Source organism: Callospermophilus lateralis, chromosome 8 (assembly GCF_048772815.1).
Source record: "Callospermophilus lateralis isolate mCalLat2 chromosome 8, mCalLat2.hap1, whole genome shotgun sequence".
NCBI lineage: Eukaryota > Metazoa > Chordata > Mammalia > Rodentia > Sciuridae > Callospermophilus > Callospermophilus lateralis.
In genome coordinates, this window is record NC_135312.1 from 98,601,016 (window position 1) to 98,622,098 (window position 21,083).

Sequence of the window (21,083 nt, forward strand, 5' to 3'; positions counted from 1 at the left end):
CTCCTTCAAAGCAGCCTTAAAATTGTTTCTCTCAAATTTCCTGTTGTATAAATGCCCAACAAAACACAGGAGTTGAAGGCTCAGGCTTTGGTCTAGGATACTCATTTATTTTTCTCATTTGTTGCCTCTTAATAAATAAATCTTATAAATTTTAAATCATGAAATAAACTTGTGATTAAAATACTGCTTTGTTTGGCATAGTAAGAACCAGCATAAGGATTTCTTTAGAAAAGAACCAAGTTTCCATTGGAAAAAAAGGTTGGAAGAGTAGTTACAGAGGGCTGTGGTTAAACTGCATATGACTTCACAATTGACCCAGAAGTGGGCTGTCTATGGAACCCAATGTCCTGTGTTTTGAAGGGCCTACCTGGAGCAGCAGATATGGACAGAGAGACAGTTGGTTCCTCTGCTGAGGAGCCTACAAATGATCATGAACCTGTCCTTCCTCTCCTCTGTCTGCCATCCAGAGAAACTGGGTGGGACTGAGGCTGTACCCTGGGTCATAAAATACCCTGTGGTGTAGAGCCTGAGTCCTGCACATGACCCCCGATGTTATTTATGTTCAAAATTGGCAATGTTTACTTGGATATGGTGTTCCAATAGCTGCATTAGTTTGTGTTGTCCTTGCATTCATTTTATTCAGAATTTAACACAGGGCAGGGTTGTGCAGCATGAGCTTTGTCCTGGGTTGGCTAAAGATAAAAGGAGAGTATTGGAAAGCAATGTATATGGGAAAGAAAATGGCCCAATTCATAATCAATCGCCTCGTGGTTTTTTTTTTTTTTTTTTTTTTTTTTTGCTTTTGGGATATAAGTCAGATTAAATCTAGAATTTTAAGAAGAAATTGGTTTAATAATATGAATAGAGTACATAAGAGAGGGCAAGGTATGGGGACTGTCAGAGGCAGAAATGTGTGTGTCACCAAACTAACCCTGTAACATCCCTTTCAGAAGGAAAAACTATTCTCATACAAAACACTGGGAAGGTTAGAGAAAGAAGTGGAATTAAAATTGAGTTCATTCTTGCTGACTACAGTATTTTTTCCCCTAAAGATTCTGGCAGTGGGCGGGGGTTTGGAGGTATTGTAAGATTTTATTTATAAATTCAAGGTATATAAAAATAATATGGACAAGATATACTCGTTTCTTTTCATTTTCATTGTCACTCACTAAGAAAACAACAATACCACAAAATGCTACTACCTACTAGATCTGTTAACACTCTGTAAATCGCCTGTATTTACAAGTTTTAGGTACATTTCTTATAAAGAAGTAAGCATTAAAACTACCTGAAGGACTTAAATGATGGGCTTACCTATTACTAGAGAGAAGAATAAAATATACTTAAAGTGATTTATTTTTCAAAAGAGGGCCTAAGAGGCTTTTCACAAAAAGCTCTCTTATAAAAAACAGAACTTAAAGCTAAAATTGCAACAAACGGTGCCACAGTGCCACCATCTGGCTTTACAAAAGACAGCAGCAAGGTACAAAATGACCCGCAGAAATTAAATATTTTCTCTGAAGAAAGGAAAAGAAGGAACTCTCTCAGTGAAGCCTTGTCACTACTTTAGTCAACATTAAAGGTCCATAGGAACCATCGTACCAAGAACTGCCTCTATCTCTTTTTCTGCCTATTTTAATTTGAAAAAATAACGTTTTTAGGAGATAAACCTTAAAAATAAAACTTTAGTTAGTAATCTTTTGACAGAAAATAGTTTTTTTAGTCTATAATTTAATTTTAGTGCTAATTTTTTAGAATTTCTATAGACAGACTTGCCTCACTAATTTTTAACTGGCATTTTTTTTTTTTTTGGTTTGTTTGTTTTTGTTTTTGTTTTGCAGTACTGGAGATCTAACCCAGGGCCTTGCACATACTAGGCAACTGCTTTACCACTGAACTACATCCCAGCCCTCAACTGGCCTTTGGATGTGATCATTTTACAATGTTGTGGCAAATTCTTTGAATTCTTAAAGCTCTGGAGATATTTAAGATAAAACATGCTGCAGTACACAATTAGAAGAACAATTTTGACCCTGTAGACAAGGTGCATATTTAAAAATTTGCTTTTAAGTACAGTAAGGAATACAATTTATACATTTTTAGAATACGTCTAAAATTAAAATATCTTAATTTTTAAACTTTATATCGTAACTTTACAAGATTGTACAAAATTGCTACATAATAAGATGACTAATGCCTGTATTTTCATTTCTGCACATCTCTCAAGAAACATTTTCAGAATTACCTTGAAAGGATAATGTTAGGTTTTAGTTTATTTTATACTCTTGCAGCATCTGTCTTTCATTCTTAAGTTAAATTTAACAGAAAAATCATTATAACACTATTTTGAGCCTACTGTGTATAAGGAACTGTGTTAAGTGATTTCAATTTTTTCAATACTATTCCATTTTATAGATAAGGAAAATGAAACAGAGACATTCAGTAAATTGCCTGGGCAAACACAGATGATGAATGCTAAATTTGGATCCTGACCTTTAAACTCCATGATTTTGATGGTGACACTAAATCTATTTTCCAGGATATCAGTATTTTAAAAATATATAAAAATCTATGCTCTTTCATATTATTGTCTTTTCCCCCTGTACACAAACATTTTGAAAAATTTTATTAAAAGCTTTTCAACAGCTTTATGGTTAAAGAAGATGTTTTGAGGGTTAACCTATGTAGCAACCATTACGTATTCCCTGTTCCCCCTATGGAAAGATATTCCATGTTTAGAATAAATGACTTGTAAATGAACTTCTGGAAGTGAAGTTTTTGTAACTTGGAGGCTGCCTTTATTTTACCTTATTTTGTATTTTATATTATGAGTAATCATTGTAGATAATTATATTGAATTATTCATGCTCATTTTTTTGTAGTGCACTTTAAAGAATAATTAAGGGAAATCACCCCAAACTACTCATAAGTTGATCTTAACTTTTTTTTCAAAATTCAGAAATATACAATATATCTCATTATTTTAAGGGGCATAGAAAAATATGGGATCATCTGAGGGATATTTTATTATAATTTCCATAATCAATGCTTTCTAAAGAAAAAATTCGAAATATGTGACATCCAAAATGTAAGAATGTATTTGTGAATGTGCATGTGTATGTGTGTACGCATGTATGCTGTACACTGGATTGTAAAATCAATTTTGAAAAAGATTATCTTGGGGTAGCTAGCTAAATAACCTTTTGGTGTGTTAGGCATTAGAAAGTGTTAAGTGAATATTAGTCTATTACTCTATGAATTGAATTCATATCTGGAATATTAACAATTGCTTTATTAAGAAATATCTAATTAGTAATTGGTATGGAGCTTGGAAATTATGTTCCATATTTCTAAGTATTTTTATATGTAGATATGGTATATCACTTTTACTTATTGACTTTTTTTTGGTACCAGGGATTAAACCCAGGACTATTAACTACTGAGTTACATTCCAAGCCCTCTCTTTCTTTCTTTCTTTCTTTCTTTCTTTCTTTCTTTCTTTCTTTCTCTTTCTTTCCTTCCTTCCTTCCTTCCTTCCTTCCTTCCTTCCTTCCTTCCTTCCTTCCTTCTTTCTTTCTTTCTTTCTTTCTTGACAGGATCTCGCTGAGTTTCTTAGGGCCTTGCAAAGTGGCTATTTCTCAGAGCCTTGCTAAATGGCTGTCTTTGAACTTGTGATCCGCTTGCCTCAGGCTTCTGAGTCGCTGGAATTCAGACATGCACCATCACATCAGCATCTACTTATTTACTTTTAGATTTAGTAGTAGCCAAATTTAAAATTTAGATAAAATTTTAAAATGCAAATATTTAGCATGGCAATTAAAATAATTTATATGGTTATTTACTGAAAATTTGAATTATAAAATAGTTTGGGTTGTATTTGTTAGTTGATTTTGCCAGTGTTAATATTAGCCACATATTTTAGCTATTGGGGACGGGGCAGATATGAAGAAAAGATAGATTATGAAGAGAAAATATTTTTCTCTGTTCCCCAAAGACAGTGTCTATTCTGCAACTGTACACAGTATAGTAAAAAGGTAATTTGTTATCTTTGTTATATTTGCTGGGTTCAGGAGCCTGGGAAATACTGTCACTACATAGAACCACCACAAGAGGGCTTATTTAGGAGCATTTTTAGCAGAACTGTGAGAAACCCAATTTTGGGCTTCTATTGTATATGTGATACACTTTCTGTAAATACACTAATACTAACTAAAGGATGCAGCAGAGATTTTTCCTTATGAGGAAATTTCTGTGGAATTTAGTTGTGATACTGTTATTCTACCCGATAGGAGGCCACTAGATTACTTCTCCTTGAACAAGTCTTTGCTCATCCAAGTTCATTTCTCAATATTTTACTGCTCATGGAGTAGCCTTCCATCTTATTATCCTGAGATTGTCATTATTTTTTCTTCTAGGTTTATTAATAACTGGCAAATGAAAAATTATAAGGTACATAGTGTGACATTATATGTATATATATTATATATATAATTAAATCAAGCTAATAAGCTTATTCTTTATTTCACATACTTATCATTGTTATGTGCTGAGACCCAAGACTCTTATTGTCTTCTTGTCCTGAGACTGTAATACTCAATGTTTTGCCTAGACCCTGGTTTCACATTTCAACATCCTGCTCAGTATATTCACCTGGATATTTTACTTTCATTCAAAAATGATATTTACTTTCATTCTAAAATGATATTTCTAATGATATTTCATTTTTCACTCCACATACAAAATGTTTTCTGAGTCTGTGTTCCTTTGGATATCCTACCCTGAGTCTCTGCCATCATGTTTTAGTCTCTGTTTGCTATAGCCAAACCCAGCATTAATAATACACATATGTGTTCCTCTTGAACTTGACCTCATCATGATGGACCTTGTTAATCAATCATGACTTTTGATAATTCAAAAATAGTAATTAATGACCTTTTCAGGGTGTGGTGACATTTACCTGTAATTTCTGGGACTTTGGGGAGGCTGAGGCAGGAGAATTGCAAGTTTGAGGGCAGCCTGGGCAACTTAGTGAAACCTTGTCACAAAATAAAAAAAAAAAAAAATAGAAAAGGACTGGGGATGAGCTCAGTGGTAAATGCCCCTAGATTAAAGCCTCAGTATCAAAATAATAATAGTAATAATAATAACAACAACAATAAACATCTTCATAGATCAGACACTGAGATACTGTTTTCAGCATTAAGCAAAGAGTAAAGAACAAAACAGTGACACCCCCACCACCACACACAATTTGCTTATATTATGGTGGAAGGAGAAAGACAATAATAAGTAACGAAATGATGTAGTAGAAGGTAATGTGTTATGAAAAAGAATTGAGCCACGTAAAAGGAAATGGGTCATGTTTGGGAAGTGTCTTGAATTTAAATGGGCAAGACAGAGCAGGGCTCACACCTTGAATTTTGATAGGATGAGTCTATTTAATGCTGTGCTTTAAACAGAACCTGTCTATCATCTATCATCCAAGCAATCATCAATTCTGTTTTCTGTGAATGCGCTTTTGTTTCTATTTCTATTGTTATTGTCTTAATTAACCTGTTTCTTTATGTGTAGACTGTCACAAATCTTCCTAACAGGTCTTTATGTCTCGGCAGATGCTTATCAAAACTGTTTTGATAGGGCCACATGAGAAGCCAATAGCATGTGAGTGGAAGGGATGTGTGTTAGTTTTAGATCTGGTTCACTAAAAACACTCCAATCCTCTATGTTTTCTTCTATAATCCCCATACCTTATCTGATAGTTGAATGCAAAAAAGCCATCATAGGACCAAAAAATACTAGGGCATAACAAAGCCACTAGATAAAAGAACCAGGTTCTGAATCACTACATGGAAGCTGACCTTCTGTCTTTATGTTTTTGTGGATGAAAAAATAATATACTAGATTAAGCCACTGATATTTGCTGGAGGTCAGGATGACACATTTTAAAATAGCAGATCGTGTCATTTACACTAATATGGCCTCTCTACTTCATATACCATTTGAGACACCACATTAAAATTAATTTTTGTTTAGTGCCACTTTAGTTACTCTTTTTAATTTTTCATATTATGCTAAATCTACAACTCTTTGTTAAATCCAACTCTGTCTTTACACGACTAAATAGAAGCTACTGGGGGTGAGTGAAAAAAATTTTCAACTTGTATACATCTGGCCATGCTAAGGTTATGGCCTCCAGCTTCAGCTGAGCCCTCCAACTATACAGCAGTCCTACTGAGTTGCTCTAGGGACGTCCCTCTAGGTAGTCCTCCCATTCTTTATTCTTCTAAAATTGTTGACCATTTCCTCCACCAGTGATTTGCTTCTCCAACTTGAGGAAAACAGCACCCAATAGAGCTCTTATTAATTATCCTGCTATGAAACTTAGAAATTTACTTGCATGTATACACAATAAAATATGTGTACCTTGTACCTTCTATTGAAGACTAATTATGCCATGGATTCTACTGTTTGTTTGTTTTTTTTATTTTAATACCATACTTGTTGACTGCATTTTCAGTCTTTACCTCACTAGTGATTCCTCCTTATTTGCATTTAAATACCATCAAGTCTGTCCTGCCTTAGACATAAGAAATATACACTCTCCTGAGACCCCATTTTCTCTTGCAATAGGAGGTCCTTTCCCTTCTTTCCTCCATCACCATCTTCCCTGAAAGAGCAGCACCTATACCCTACCACTTACTTTTCCAGGCAGTCTGCCCTCTGTCTCCACTGTTCTGAACACTGGTCTTGCCAAGATGCGGAGGAACTTCATGTTGCTAATTCTAATGGGTAGTTCATTTTCTGAGTAGCATTTGACAATATTGTGACCATTCCCCATTGAACTCTTCTCTTTCTTTGACTTCTGATACCACTCACTTCCATGGCTTTCTTCCCAGATCTCTTTTATGAAGTCTTTTTAAAAAACAAACAAACAAAAAAAAACATATCCTCTGTCCTTTGATCTAATGTTGATCTTCCTCTGTGTTCAAGCCTCAGAACTTCTTTCTGTTCAACAGATTCACATATTCTCTGGATGATACCTCCCATGACTTCAGTTATGTCTATGCCTAAGCCCAGACCAGGCCGCATTCCCACCATGACACTTTTCAGCTCTCTCCAGAGTCTTTCTACCTTCTTCCTTCCTAGTTGCTACTCCCGGGACCTAGAACTGTGTCTTGTTGCTTACTGTTCTGTCTCTCTTAGGTCTCATCCCACTTTTAAACTCCTACCTGGGGCAGCCAGAATGGTTCTTTAAAACAGGTATACCATTAGGTCACTACTTTAAACTCCTCAGCGGCTTCCTAGTGATGCCTGGAACTTTATTCCTTAAAAATACAAATGCTTGAACGTGGTTTACGAAGCATTTCGAGGCAATTCTCTTGGCATTTTTCTTTCAGTCTAAGTTCCAGCTCAGCTTGACATTTTTTCCGTCCCTGGAACAAATCTTGCCCTCTGGCTTCAGATCTTTGCACACGCTGGTCTCTTGGTGGGAACCACCCCTGTTTCCTTTGCCTGGCTAACTCTCAATAATCCCATGGGTCTCATTTGGAATTCCATCTCCTAGGGAGCTTTTCCTGGCCCTGTTCTAGGTTGCAAATCACCTTTCATTTCCATTTCAGTATTACTTATCCCAATTTATTGTCCGTACCTGTTAAACTGTGTGTCTTCCTAGCAAACTGTAAACACCATCACATTTCTAACACTCACAGCTGTTCAGAAACTGGAATGGTCTGTGAAAGGACTGACACTCAAACCGTTGGTAGGCATTGACTTTGATTTTTATAGTTTTTTTCATGTTATGTATGTCCTTACTACTCTTCATGGGCCATATGTTTCAGTCAAACTATTTGATCTTTCTCAAATATGCTCCATGCTTTCCTCTTCTGTGACTTGGATTGTATCATTTTCTCTGCCTAAAAAAGTCCTTCTCTACTCTACACCTGTGGAAATTATATTCTTGTTTTTAAAGCCCTGTTCCAAAATTATCTTCTCCACAAAGATGTTTTATCACCCCAGGAGAAGAGAATTCTTTCTCTGAATTGTCAAAATACTCTGGACTATTTTTAAATACTGACCATTTATCATCTTAAATGGTAGTTATATCTGTATTTCAGTAAAAGGGTACCTTGAAAGATACCACTCTCTCTTCTCTGGATTCCTAAAAGATGTCACTTTTATGGAACACATATGTCTTAGCCTGTTGTTATTCATGCACATGACATCTCTTCATAATAGCCTTGAAAGTCTCTGCATATTTACTTGATGTGTGTGTGTGTGTGTGTGTGTGACTCTCAAAATATAAAACACATTATTGACTGCATTAACAAACCAGTTCTTCCTCCATATCTTCTGTCTATCTCCATAGAACCTCTACTTTTAAGCCAAGTAGGCTTCTTTTCTGTTCCCTACTTTTCAATTGTATTTTCCCATTTCCTTTTTGTGTGTTGCATTTACAATCTACATTCATATCTTTAATTGTGAAAGTCCTACCTCCTTGGCTCAAATGCTGCCTGTCTGTGATGGCTGACTTAGTGCTTCCTGCCAGGAACACTCTTAAGATGTCTCAGCTAAGGTCCTTGCTCATCAATTAGTAGACCATAGAAATAATATGGTCAAAATTAAATCACAGAGTGACATCACCTGAACAATATTTTGGTAAGAGTATACAGTAAATGTCTAGGTGAGGTGTGAGCTGGGAGTGGGAAGCTTAGGAAATCTCCTACAGTAGCTCCAAGCAGAGCTTAACATAGGCTTAACCTTGACTTGTAGAAGTAGGGCTGGAAAAGGGTGTTCAGGTGTCAGGGCATTATACAAGTGGACTCAGTTGGCATTAGTGTTTTTTTAATATTTCCAATAAGAAAGGGGAAGTAAGGTTGCTGGCACCACTAGCAGAGAAAGGAACTAGCAGTTTTGCTGGCATCTGAGCAGTCTTTGTGGTTGATGCCAATCTGGCAAGGTACTTCCTGAATCAGTGTACTTTTTCATATGCTACTACAATGCACATATCAAGTATGTTCATCTTTTATGAAATTTTATTCCCTACTTAGTTTCTTTTTCATTTTTTTTGGTTGTAGGTGAACATAATATCTTTATTTATTTATTTGTTTTTTTGTTAGTTTATTTATTTAATTAGTTGCTCATGACAATACAATGTTCTTGACATCATACATTTGAATAAAATGGGGTATAATTTCTGCATTAAAAAATATACTCAACTGGTGAGTACCAGTTGGTTTTTATGCATTGTACAGTGTACACAGCCCCTTACAGAGTGAGGGACTATGAAAGAGTCACTTATTGCCCATCTCTTTTTGATTGCAGGAGCAGCCAGTTGAGGTAAAAGAGCATGGATTTCCAAGTTAGAGAAGTTTGGGTTTCAGTTTTGCTTTGGTCATCTAATAATTGTATGGTCTTGATCAAATGACCTAACTCTTCAGAGTTTTATGTTTTGTTGTGTTTTATATCTGTTTGATTTGCATCAACAACAGCAAATCTAGAGAATTATTTTGAAAATCAAGTGAAAAACATACATAGTGCCTAGCATTGTGCTGGATGTGGTCAACGTGCCACCCCTTCCCCATGGTTGCTATACTTAGAACATACATATTGTCCTGAAAGGAACAGGAATTGAAGCAGAAGTTACCCACTTCCTTCTTCATATGAGAATGAATTAAACTTCCATACATAAGAAATATTACTAGATGAGGGTACATGCTCTGTATTTTATTAATTGCAATTTAGAAATATGTGCCTCCATAACTACTGAAAAATTCTCATTGTACATTCATTCAACACAACTGTATACCTAATTTGTGTACTATTCTTTTGTGAGAAGTGGGTAGGTGTGTGTGTGTGTGTGTGTGTGTGTGTGTGTGTGTATGTGTGTGTGTGTATTTCAAGGTTTATATGCTAAAAGTAAGGTTTTGGGGGCAGAGTAAATTGCAAGGAATTATATTCTTAAACAATTTGAAAAGTAGATTTTTACCAAAGTTATTTTATTCTTTTTATTTTTTGGTGCCAGTGATTGAACCTAGAGGTGCTTAACCACAAGCCACATCCCCAGTCCTTTTTTGTTTTGAGATAAGAGCTCACTAAGTTGCTGAGGCTGCTTTTGAAGGTGTGCTCCTCTGCCTCAGTATTCTGAATTGCTGGGATTACAGACATGTGTCACCACGCCCAGTAACCAAAGTGATTTAAAATTCTTAAAGACATACACCATCTATCTTGTTTTATATTTGTTTTATAACATCTTTTTATTAGAATGGGGGAATTATCTTGACCTCTTGAAAGTCAACCATTGTAATGACTGCAAGTTGAGAAGTAAAGCCAGCAGACAAGATTTAGGACAAAATCCAAATCTGTTGTCTTGGTGCTACCTGTTTGGTGAAAGTTCACCTCTTAAACTCTGAGGGCAGAACATGTAACAAGGGGCATTTCAGATCAAACTTTGGTCTCCTGTAAATACTTTGAACTGTGTTAACAGATGTTTTCTGAACTCTCAAGTTGAAATAGTCTCAGAAGTCAAAGCATGTAACTGTTTCAAGAAACCAAGCATGGTTGCTTGATTTGATTTGTAGTACCAAGTATGCTGGCTTGTACACTGCAGGGGGTTGTAATGTCTGCTATAACTTTATTTCCTTTCACAACACATGTCTGTATTTGGATATGTCTCTAGTTTCTATTCAGGGATGGCTGCTCTATATTTCTAATGACTCTAATACAAGGGGACCTCGCTCTCGTTCTTCCTCTCTTTAGGGGTACTGGAGATACCAGGAAAAGTTCAAGGCCCAGTTGTAAGCTTTGCGTCATTGTCACCATTTCAAAAGACAGTTTGGTCTACTCTTGGTTCCACTGTGTGAGAAACATGATAAGTGTTTTGTGGAAAAATGGATGAGGCTCGTTTTGTAGTATTAAACAAACAAACAAACAAAAACAAAAACAAAAAACCAAAAAACTAACAGAGAGCAAATTTTAACATAAGACAAAGACCAAATATAAGGAAGAATAATCTAGGGATTAGACAATGAAAATTTAAAGGCTCTCATGGGCTGCCTCGGGAAACTTGTGAGTTGCAGTGTTGGCCATTTATCAACAATGCATTATCCCAAGGGTGAAGGGAGTCTTAACTGGAAGTTGAATGTGTGAAGAGGTGGAAGCAGAGCAGCTCTAACAAGCCCAGAGGGTCTCACTTCAGCCCAGCAGCATCCCTCTAAATTCCAAGAAAAACCCTTAGGAACTTGGGGGGCGCTATGTAGACACCATGGACCCTGACTGATCCCCTTAGTTCCCCTCCACCTGTTAAGAATCCGTACAATCCATCATTCATGCCCCAATGAAAGAAAAGAAAAAAGCAGTTCTTTATTCTGTTTCGTAAACCTCCCAGCTTAAGGAAAAATAACACACCAGATATTCTTCTGATTTTGCTAATTTTCATTATAATTATTTTTATTATTCTTTAGTTGTAGATGGACACAATACTTTTATTTATTTATTTTTATGTGATGCTAAGGATCAAACCCAGTGCCTCACGCAGGCTAGACAAGTGCTCTACCACTGAGCCACAGCCCCAGCCCCTTATTTTTACATTTTAGCATCTGAATTTGAAAATCAGCCATCTCTAGTTTGTTTTTATGTCTCATGCTATATATTCAATGAATCTTCAAATTCTCTGGATTCTTCTTTCAAAGTTTATCTGCCCTCTGTATCTTCTTTCTTTTTTTTTTAACTAAGATGTTCAGCTCATACCTGAACTACTTCAAAAATCTTTCAGTTGGCCTCTTCTCCCTTCCATTTGATAAATTCCTACCAGTTTAATCTTTCTAAACCACCTTGTAAGAAAGAACATGTTTCTATTTTGGTCAAAAACCTTCACTGGCTCCTCACTACCCCCAGTGGAGATCTCCACACACCCATGGTTAGGAGCCTGTGACCACCAGCCCCGTTTCCATCTCTCTCTGACAATTCAAGGACTGAAATTCAAATTGCCAGCAAAGGGCACCACTGTACCATTCTTCAGTTGAATGTCACCTGAGGAGTGAGACCTCTTCTGACCACTTTATTTAAAATACCAGTCCCCATTTCCACCTTGGCCTTCCAGCTTTCCCTTTTTTTTGCTTGGTTTTTCTCTACCGCCTTATCCTCTAATAGACTAATGTTTTACTTATTTATCTTGCTTATTGTCTGTCTCCTCCATCCCCCACTAACTGTAAACTCCTGGGGGGCAGAGGTTTCTCATTTATTTATTTATTTGTTGTTGTTGTTGTAGTCATACACAATAACTTTATTTGTATATGTTGCTAAGGATGGAACCCAGCGTCTCACACGTGCTAGGCAAGCGCTCTACTGTGGAGCCACAACCCAGCACCCCCAGTGTTTTTTTTGTTTTTTTTTTTTACTGGTGTTTTTCCAACATATAGAATAGTGTCTAATACATAGTAGGACCCCCATGAACCTCTGTTGAGTGTGTGAAAGCTGAATGAAGGGGACATGATGTGTTCTCAGGACCCCAGCCTTTAGGTGTTCACAACCTCCCCAGGCTGTACCTTTGGGTGCTCCCTGATATGAAATCATATTCCAAATATTGATGTTTACTGCTCCTCTGAACAATTTCTTCCTATTCTTGAGCATTTTATTGCATGTAGTAAATTATTCTTCTGCTCTTTGCATACTCTCAGTAATTCTGCTAGATTTCCACTTATTCCATGAAACTATCCCAAGCCAAATAGCCAGCTGGTACCTTTTTCTTTTTCTCTTCTCAAAGAATATTTCTCTATACCACTAATTTAACAGATATATCCTTTATCATGCTAGAATGTTTATTCATGTCTGTTGATGTTATTTATGCATAAATTTTTATTTCACTTTTCAAATATTTATTTTTTTATTTATCCAACTTTGGAAGTTCCTGGGGCACACTAGGAGAGAGAGATACACAGGTGGAATTCCAGCCCTGGGGTCTACTTTGCTACCTCGAGAAATGAGGGGATGAATATCTCAGACCCTGGAACCTCTGGTGGCCTGGACGTGTGTCTTGGCACACCAGTTAGGAAAGCTCTGCTCTATGATGCCACATTCATAGTAGGTGCTCAGAAAGTATTTGTTGAGGGACAGATTGATCTCATGTGATTTTTTTTGTTTCTAATATTCTCTCTCCCTGAAAACTTACTTTATGTGTACATACTAATACTTTGTAAAAAAAAGAGAGAGAGAGAGAGAGACAAAAATCTTTATTATGAAGGAATAAAACTTCATTTGATGATGATGGCCATTTAAGAGTTAATTAAAATTCAATTGTTGATGGCTGATTGTTGGACACACCAGACACTTTGGAGACTGTACTTGTGAGCAGTGTTTGCACACGTGTTGCTCAATTTGTGAATGGTCTTTTAACCATGACATTTTCGTGGAGAAATCTGAGTGAGTGAGCAATAAACACACTTTAAAATGCCTAGTCATACAGAACTGAATCTGGGAGTCCCAATTATGTGTACTATCTTGCTGTGCAGCTTAGTTGTTTCTAATTTTTATTTTAAGCACATTAATTCTGAAAAAAAGCATTGTACTCATTGGAAAACATTGTGTGCGAATGTAGTTCTGTGTTAGATATTCAGTGTCAAAGATATCGGGGAAGCTATCACGCGGCTGTAATGCATTGAACAACTAACCTTCAAAGCTTTTTAAAATAGTACCTAGAGGAGCGCTTGAGCATATTAGTTATTCAATAACCATTATTAGCATGAAAAAGTCAAATGAGATATGCTGAACTCCATTTTCAAATTCATTTTGTGTTTTTATTTCTAACAACAAATTTTATAGCCAACTCTTGTGAACAGGTGTTAATAGAAGGCTAGAATTAATTTTAAGGTCAATTTTAATATAATTCTGAAAATGAATTAAATATTAACCATCATATACTTATTCACTGAGTCTGAGATAGATACCAGTGTATCCCTTGCTTCAGGAAATAGTTGTGATCCTGAAAGTGTTCTGAATTTAAATTTTTACAAATTGAACTTTGTTTTATTATATATTAGAAGAACTAGTTCTTTAAGGCCTCCAATTATTAATCTTTTGTACAGTGAATAGGCAAGCTGTAAAATACTTACTTTTCAATTTCAGGATTTCTTTGCATATGCATGTCTGTGTGAGCTTAAAAAATAATAGTGATGTCAAATTTAAACAAAAAAATTAGAAATAGCCACTGAAGTAGCTATTTAATTTCTAAGGCAACTACCTCCCAAAGTGTTTTCAGCAGCACCAATTTAAAAAACAGTATAATAATTTTAAAATTGAAGTTTGCCTTCTATTCACATTTCAAATCTGCGACAGACAAAATATTTATTTAAAAGTCATATTTTTCATCTAGTCTCTCATTCTGTATTGTTCTTTGATTTTGTGACATATGTTTCTCCTTCTAAAGCAGCTGTTATAAAAGCTTAATTAGTTTTTAATTAATGAGCATTAATGTTGTCTTGACAGTTTTGTAAATTTCTGATCACATCATGGATAGTTTGAGACCCTTGAAATGTACTGTCAGTTCCAAGGTGGAAAGCTAGGAGATTTCTTCAAAAGGAAGCTAAGTTCTCATGCCTCACAAAGGCTACACTGCCACATGGATAGCATAAGTTCAGGAATGTGTCCAAATACCATAGGCAGTTTCTCTTCTCCACTCTGAAGAAATTAGAAATTTTGGGAAATGTGTAAAAGTAGTTAAAAGGTAATACTTTATCCTAAATTGTGTGGAAGCCATGATGGAGACTTCAGATAGGGAAAATGCACTCAAATTTGAGCGATTTTTGTGTTGCCATCAATATTATGTGGAAACAAAGCATATGAATATTAATAAAAAAATGGGAATTTGGAAAATTCAGGTGTGCAAATGAGAGAGAGCAGTTTCCATTCCTTGTGGTGGGGGGAAGGCATCATGTGTCAGGTGACCATTCAGCACGTCTCTGCAGCTCTATACAATAGAGCAAAGCCATGAAGTTCCTAGTCTTCTGGAAGCATGGTGGGTGGGAAGTTGTGGTCACAGTGGGCAGCCTGGGGCCCATTTCACATTCATTGGCTCCTAGGCTGCACTGCATCCGGGGTGTCTTAGAAAGGACAGAAAAGGCAGCCAGGAAGCTTAGTTGTAACATGAAAAAGAGCCTTAGATTGTTCAGTTCCTTTGAAGCAAGGAGTTTGAAACACTACAAAGCTCTAACTCTCCTGACTAATTAGATCTGCAGGGATAGAAAATGAGTTAATGTGGCATTGTTCTGACACAGACACCTGCGGGGAGGTGCCAGTCTGAATGGTATGCAGGTATTGGTAAGGATACAGGGTTAGATAGTAGCTGGCCTGTGGCTTATAGCAATTTTCACATTTCTGAAAGTTTGGACTCTTTGTCTGGCATCTGGGGAAATTTCCAGGTCTTCTTTGTGGAGATGGTCTGAACCTAGGAAGCCCACTCAGCTGCCTCTTGCTCCGCTCATGAGAACTATTAGGATGGCTTGCTCTCGTCAGTTGGACAATCCAGGCCCCGAAAGGACTGTAGTGGTTTGGGAGGACTCATCATGTCACCTCAGAACGTCTCTAAGGTGGCTCCCATATTCTGCATGTGGGTAAGGGGCAAGGACAGAGCAAAGAGGTGGAACACATCCAAACCCAGAGCTGAGCGCAGGCATTCCTTCATGCCACCCTTGACTGCAGAGCCCAGGGGCAGTCAGTCACCCAGCCGGCTCTCTGGAGACACAGATCTAGTTCAATCCATGCAATGTAACACAAGCTCTGGCTTTAATTCAGTGTCCAGAAAGTCATTTCAACCTAGGGAGCTCAGATATACTACCTCATAGCAGAGTGTCTAAAACTATTTATTGAGAAGATATCTGTTAAAATTTGTTGAGATGATAATTATGGCAATAATTGTTATCCATTTATTAACATCATGCCACAAAGGTTGGTTATAGGATTTGATATAGAAATAAAAATACTCTAGAAGGAAGCCCAATTTTAGTGAGTGCACTGTATTTTTATCAATCATCACAAGGTTTATACTTAAGGAGAAAACACATGTTTACCAGTACATAAACTCTTAGCTCTGCTTTAGTTAACTGTACTCATAATCCAGAGGGCTTTTCACCAGAAAATTTGGATTATAAAATAGTGATAATCTGTTATTTAATTGTGTGGCTTAGAAGGTATTAATGTAGGGTAAATGGATCTTCTCAACTTTTTTTTTTCTTTTTAATTGATGAAGCAAAGTACCATTCAGCAAAGTCTATTTTTAAAAGCATTTATTTGGGTGACAGTCAATCCCAAACTAAAGAATATGGAAAAAAATAGTAACAATTAAGAAAACAAAAAATTGCCTGTAGGTTAATCTATATAGGAAGAAAGGAGGTCTTAACAATTGTTATGCATATATGATTAAAGCAAAACCTGTGCATAAGTTCTGATGTAAAAGTGACAACCAGGTATCTTAATGACTCACTAATGGAATAAACTGGACATCTTAGTGGGTATTTGTCTTGTACTGAAATAACACGCTGGTCTAAGTGGTCAAGCCCCCACAAACTATGGCTGGAGGAACTGGTACTATAGAATCAGGACCCAGCTTTAGTTCTGCCAGGAGCAGTGACCTTGGGTAAATAACATGAGTGCTTGATTCCCCATCTGCAAAAGGACCAGTTGAATCAGATGATCTTTGTGGTCCCAAATGAGCAAGGAAAGATCCTAGAGATTTGCAGTCTAGGATGGTGAGAGGAGCAGATGAAAACATTTTATCTAGTCAACCCTACATTCAAAGTCCATAAAGACCCCTGTGAAGATAACTGATGACAGAGTTAAATAGAAAAAAGGTTCAGTTTCAAGTCTTGGATTATCAAAAATGTGGGCAAGTCAAATCTTAGCATAGTAGGTTCCCTTATTCATATAATAAGAGAGGCAGTCTGGACCTCAAAATTTCCTCCTAGTTTCAATGGTTAAAAAATTATTTTTGAAGGAATTTTAGACAGCAGGTTTTAATCCAAATAATATTTATACTCATTGAGTGAGTTAAAAGCTAAAAGAATTTAAAAAATGTTGTTGAATGCAGCAAAGAATACGGCATCAGAAATAATCTTAGTCTGAATGATTTTCTAGATTAAAAGATTCAGTGTGATGAATCTTTCTCTAACAGCAAAGAAATTTTTTAATAGAGAAGATCTCCTTAATTTTCTTTCCTTTATTTCTCTTTTTGATATAACAGAAACAAAAAAAGAAGGTATTATGTAGGGGAAATGGATCTTCTCAAGTTTTTTTTTTCTTTTTAACTGATGAAGCAAAGTACCATTCAGCAAAGTCTATTTTAAAAAGTATTTATTTGGTTGACAGTCAATCCTGCTATTATTATAATGGTTGCATTGTTTCTGTGAACTAGGATAAATCTCTCCCCCAAAAAAGTGCTCATAGAGATATCCAGAAAGAAAGGCGAATATATTGTTGGTTCAAATTGTCCCAAATAGCAGAAATGCAGTCTGTCATTGGCTTAAGACAGCCCTTAGTATGGATTTTAGAAAGCCACTCACTTTGGCAATAGTTCTGTTAGTAACTTAGTGTGTTTTATGCTTTAATTAACTCAAGACAAATTTTTGGAAAAATTCAGCTCAATCAGAAAGAAAGTAAGCATTTTCAAATTTTACAGTTAAGACTTCAATAGTATGAGAGCAAGTTTAGAAAACATTTTTATTAGACAAATTATGTAGACAAATTATACACAGAAAGCTCTGCCACTCATAACTGAGGCCTCCAAAAATGTTTTGTGTATTTGTATAATAGGCAATACATCAAAATAAGCCTATTTTAAATATTGTACATGGTTAACAGTTTGTTGATAGCTAAAATCACTGCAACATCTGGTATGTCCCTATATAGCTCATTGTAAAGATTTTTTTTTTGTTTGTTTTGTTTTAAAATCAGAATTGTGAATGAGATCATGAATGTTACAAGGGAAAGCAAGTTGTGCATGCACTTAGGTACTTGTTACCCTGGAAACAAAATGGTTTTTGCATGATAAGAAATTTCTCTGCCTTACACAGTAGACAATATTTGAAGATTTAGTACAAAAACAGTGACAGTACAAGGTGCTCCCCAGAACAGAATTAGCATCAAAATATAATATGCCTTAAGAATATACCTCTTAATTTCTCCTAAAGCAAATCACATAGGTTGATTCCTATCTCGATCCTAGCCATGGAGTGAATTAGCTTAAAATAAGTGCATGGCTGCGTAAAAACACAGGATAAGTTCTTGCTGCCTACTTACCACATTTTAATTTAAGGATTACAAATGAAGTTCTTTCTACATTTCTAACAGATAAGAATGCTACTTGAAAAGGGTTGTGCCCAAAGAGGCACTGCTTTTGCTGTTGTCCTTCTATACACTTGGCACTAAGTTAAAAAATACATAACTCCTCCAAATGGAACTGAACGTATAAAGGGGTAAAGATGAGAGCCCAGCGTGGTAATTACGTTTTCTTTTTTTTTTTTAGGGTAATGGATGACATAATTAAGGCCACATCAATACTTCTGAAGGGCTCCCATTCCTCCCCAACTTCTGTTGTTATATTGATTGGCTTCCTGCTTTGGAAGAGGATTTTTAACCTTTTATGATCTATGCTTAGACTCCTATGGAGCTCTAGGTACTGTAGTGGATATGATTCAGCTAATAGCATTTTCCATTTAGATAATTAATTAAAAGTAAAATTATCAAGGTTAGCTTTATACACTGCTGAATAACAAATGCAAAACCTATTCAAATGAATTACATCTAGGAACAAATATTAAATCGCCCTGGATGTTTTAATAACAAAAGTATAAAATAGTCTCTGTTGGCAAACAATGCGAGTCAGAATAACATTAAAGCAACCTGCCTTTTCTAACTGAAAAGACCTCCTGCACTATACATAGTTCCTGTATACAATACTTTTTTTTTTTAACTAAAGCTTTATTAAATGAATTGCAATAGCAATGGCTGCCTTTTTATATATATACACATTATATAGGTGCATATATATGTATATATATATATATATATGAGATACTAAGTTATTTAACACAATAGAGGCTTCTGCCATATGATAAAGTTTACTGTACATAAGAAAAAACTTTTGATACTGTACAATCACATAAAGGTCATATGCACTGTTGCAGTGCAAGAGTAGTTTTAACTGTAGTCTTGACTGGCATATTAATGGCTTTTTGTAATCCTACAAAATTGCATTCTGATATTGTGTGGCCTGAATGGTCTTGAAATTGTTTTCTAAACACTGCAGGGATTGCCTTTGGTCCACAGTTAAAGGACACTCAACAGCAGTGGAGCATTATATGGATGCAGCAGAAGAATGTAAAAAGACTGAAGTTATTGCAATTATATTTTTAAAAATAGAGAAATGTTATGTAAGAGGCCTTGATGTAAAATTAAACCTGCATAAACTTTTAGTATACTCAGTGCACATTTCCTAAACTTGAAGTACAGTATTTGAAAAGCAGACTAATAGGATCCTAGAATACTATATTCTGGGGGAACAAGTTGAGTAATGAAAAAAAAAATGGAGGGAAATATACGAGAAGAGAGGGGGGCGGAAAAGAGAAATAAACAGGGAGAGAAAAGAAGGAGAAGGTGGGGAGAAAGAACTAGAATCATTACTAATAATCCTGATTTTTTTTTTTTAAAGTTACATCCATGTTAGTCCCACAATATTACAGTTGCTCCTTGCAACGGGAGTCCTAAAGAAGAAACAGTGAAGAGATTTTGTTTGATGCTCATATGGAGGTGCCTCGGTCTGGATCGTTACCCAGATTGAGCCCCAGGGTAGGAGTCGGTTGATAAGGAATAGATGACATTGTTTTTATAGGACTCCTGAAAAAGCCCCCATTAGGTGCCCTGTGCCTAAAAGGGCCAGTTCGGTGCTCAGGCACGTTGCCAAAAGCGAAACCAGAGGCCGCTTTAGCTGACAGTGTGCGGCTAAGAGTCTGGATCTGCTCTGGGATAAAGGTTGTTGTGGTGATATGAGTGTTCCTGAAATCACTGATTTGCTCCAGTGCTTGTCGTGTTGGCAAAGTGTCAATGTCCAGAGGGGTCAAGTCAATTGACGAGGTGGAAAACTGTTTATGGGGGCTGTCGTCATCTGTGCACAAGCTATTTACACGTCTATGGAGGTGCTCCAGGTCAATTTCCTTGTCATCCTGGAGATGAAGAAAAAGAAAATAAGGTTCTCATCAGTACTAGCTTCCATGGTTAAAAAAAATAAATAAATAAATAAAAAAAAAAGAAAAGAAAAGAAAGAAAGAAAAGGAAAAAGTAGTTCAGCAAACATGTAATTAACTGAACTTTGGGGTTTATTCATTTAACAAATATTTATTGAGCACCTAATATGAGTCAGGCACTGTACTTATTAGCTTCTGGGAATACCAATATGATTCTGAGATAAATATATATTTTTTTTCCAGTGAAAAGTCTAAAATGAGCATACACCACATGCAACTAGAAAGATCAGAGAGTTGTAGAAGAGTGATTACCATTCTATATAAGATAGGCCCGGCAAAACTGTATGAAGGAAAAGTATGGTTTTGGCAACTCCCTCCAAACCCCTCCACCTCTTCTTTATACATAGTTCCTCCCTTTTCAGTGTCTCATTCCAAATTGGATTTTTGATCCTTTCCACCATCTAGTTCTAACCTTAAATTTTCATTCTTAGAGAAAAGGGATATGATGTGCTATTTCATACTAAAGTATTAATGACTACTAAAGTGTTATTTCTTGTAGGCCAGCGATATGTAAGACTTTTTTAGACAGAGAAAAAGAGAACCAATTTCTAATTGAGATTTCATTTACTTAAGATATCTAGCATACGAATCAGGCAATATAGTGAGGTCAGCAGGATGGTTAGAGACCTCTTCAAGTCAGGACATGGGAATGATAGTTTTAACTTAGGGTCAGTTTTATGGTACATGGCTCTAAACCAAGGATGCTTTTAAGCTATGCTAATGATTTTTTGTAAGAAGGCGCTTAATAAACAAAAATGAAGTAAAACCTCAGATTTTTAAAGATGAAACCTCTCTTAT

General features: G+C 36.0%; 1 protein-coding gene across 3 annotated transcripts in view; it reads right to left on the reverse strand.

Moving 5' to 3' along the window:
• Grid2 (glutamate ionotropic receptor delta type subunit 2) overlaps positions 1 to 21,083 on the reverse strand; it is a 1,419,378-nt gene that overhangs the window by 15,007 nt on the left and 1,383,288 nt on the right. For 2 of the 3 annotated variants that reach the window (XM_076864707.2, XM_076864705.2), the window contains one exon: positions 19,782 to 20,204. The exons of the other annotated variant lie outside the window; for it this stretch is intronic. In XM_076864707.2, coding sequence (XP_076720822.1) covers positions 19,782 to 20,204 — 423 coding nt within the window. Of the gene's footprint in view, positions 1 to 19,781; positions 20,205 to 21,083 lie in introns of those variants that run through there. 3 annotated transcript variants of the gene reach the window in all.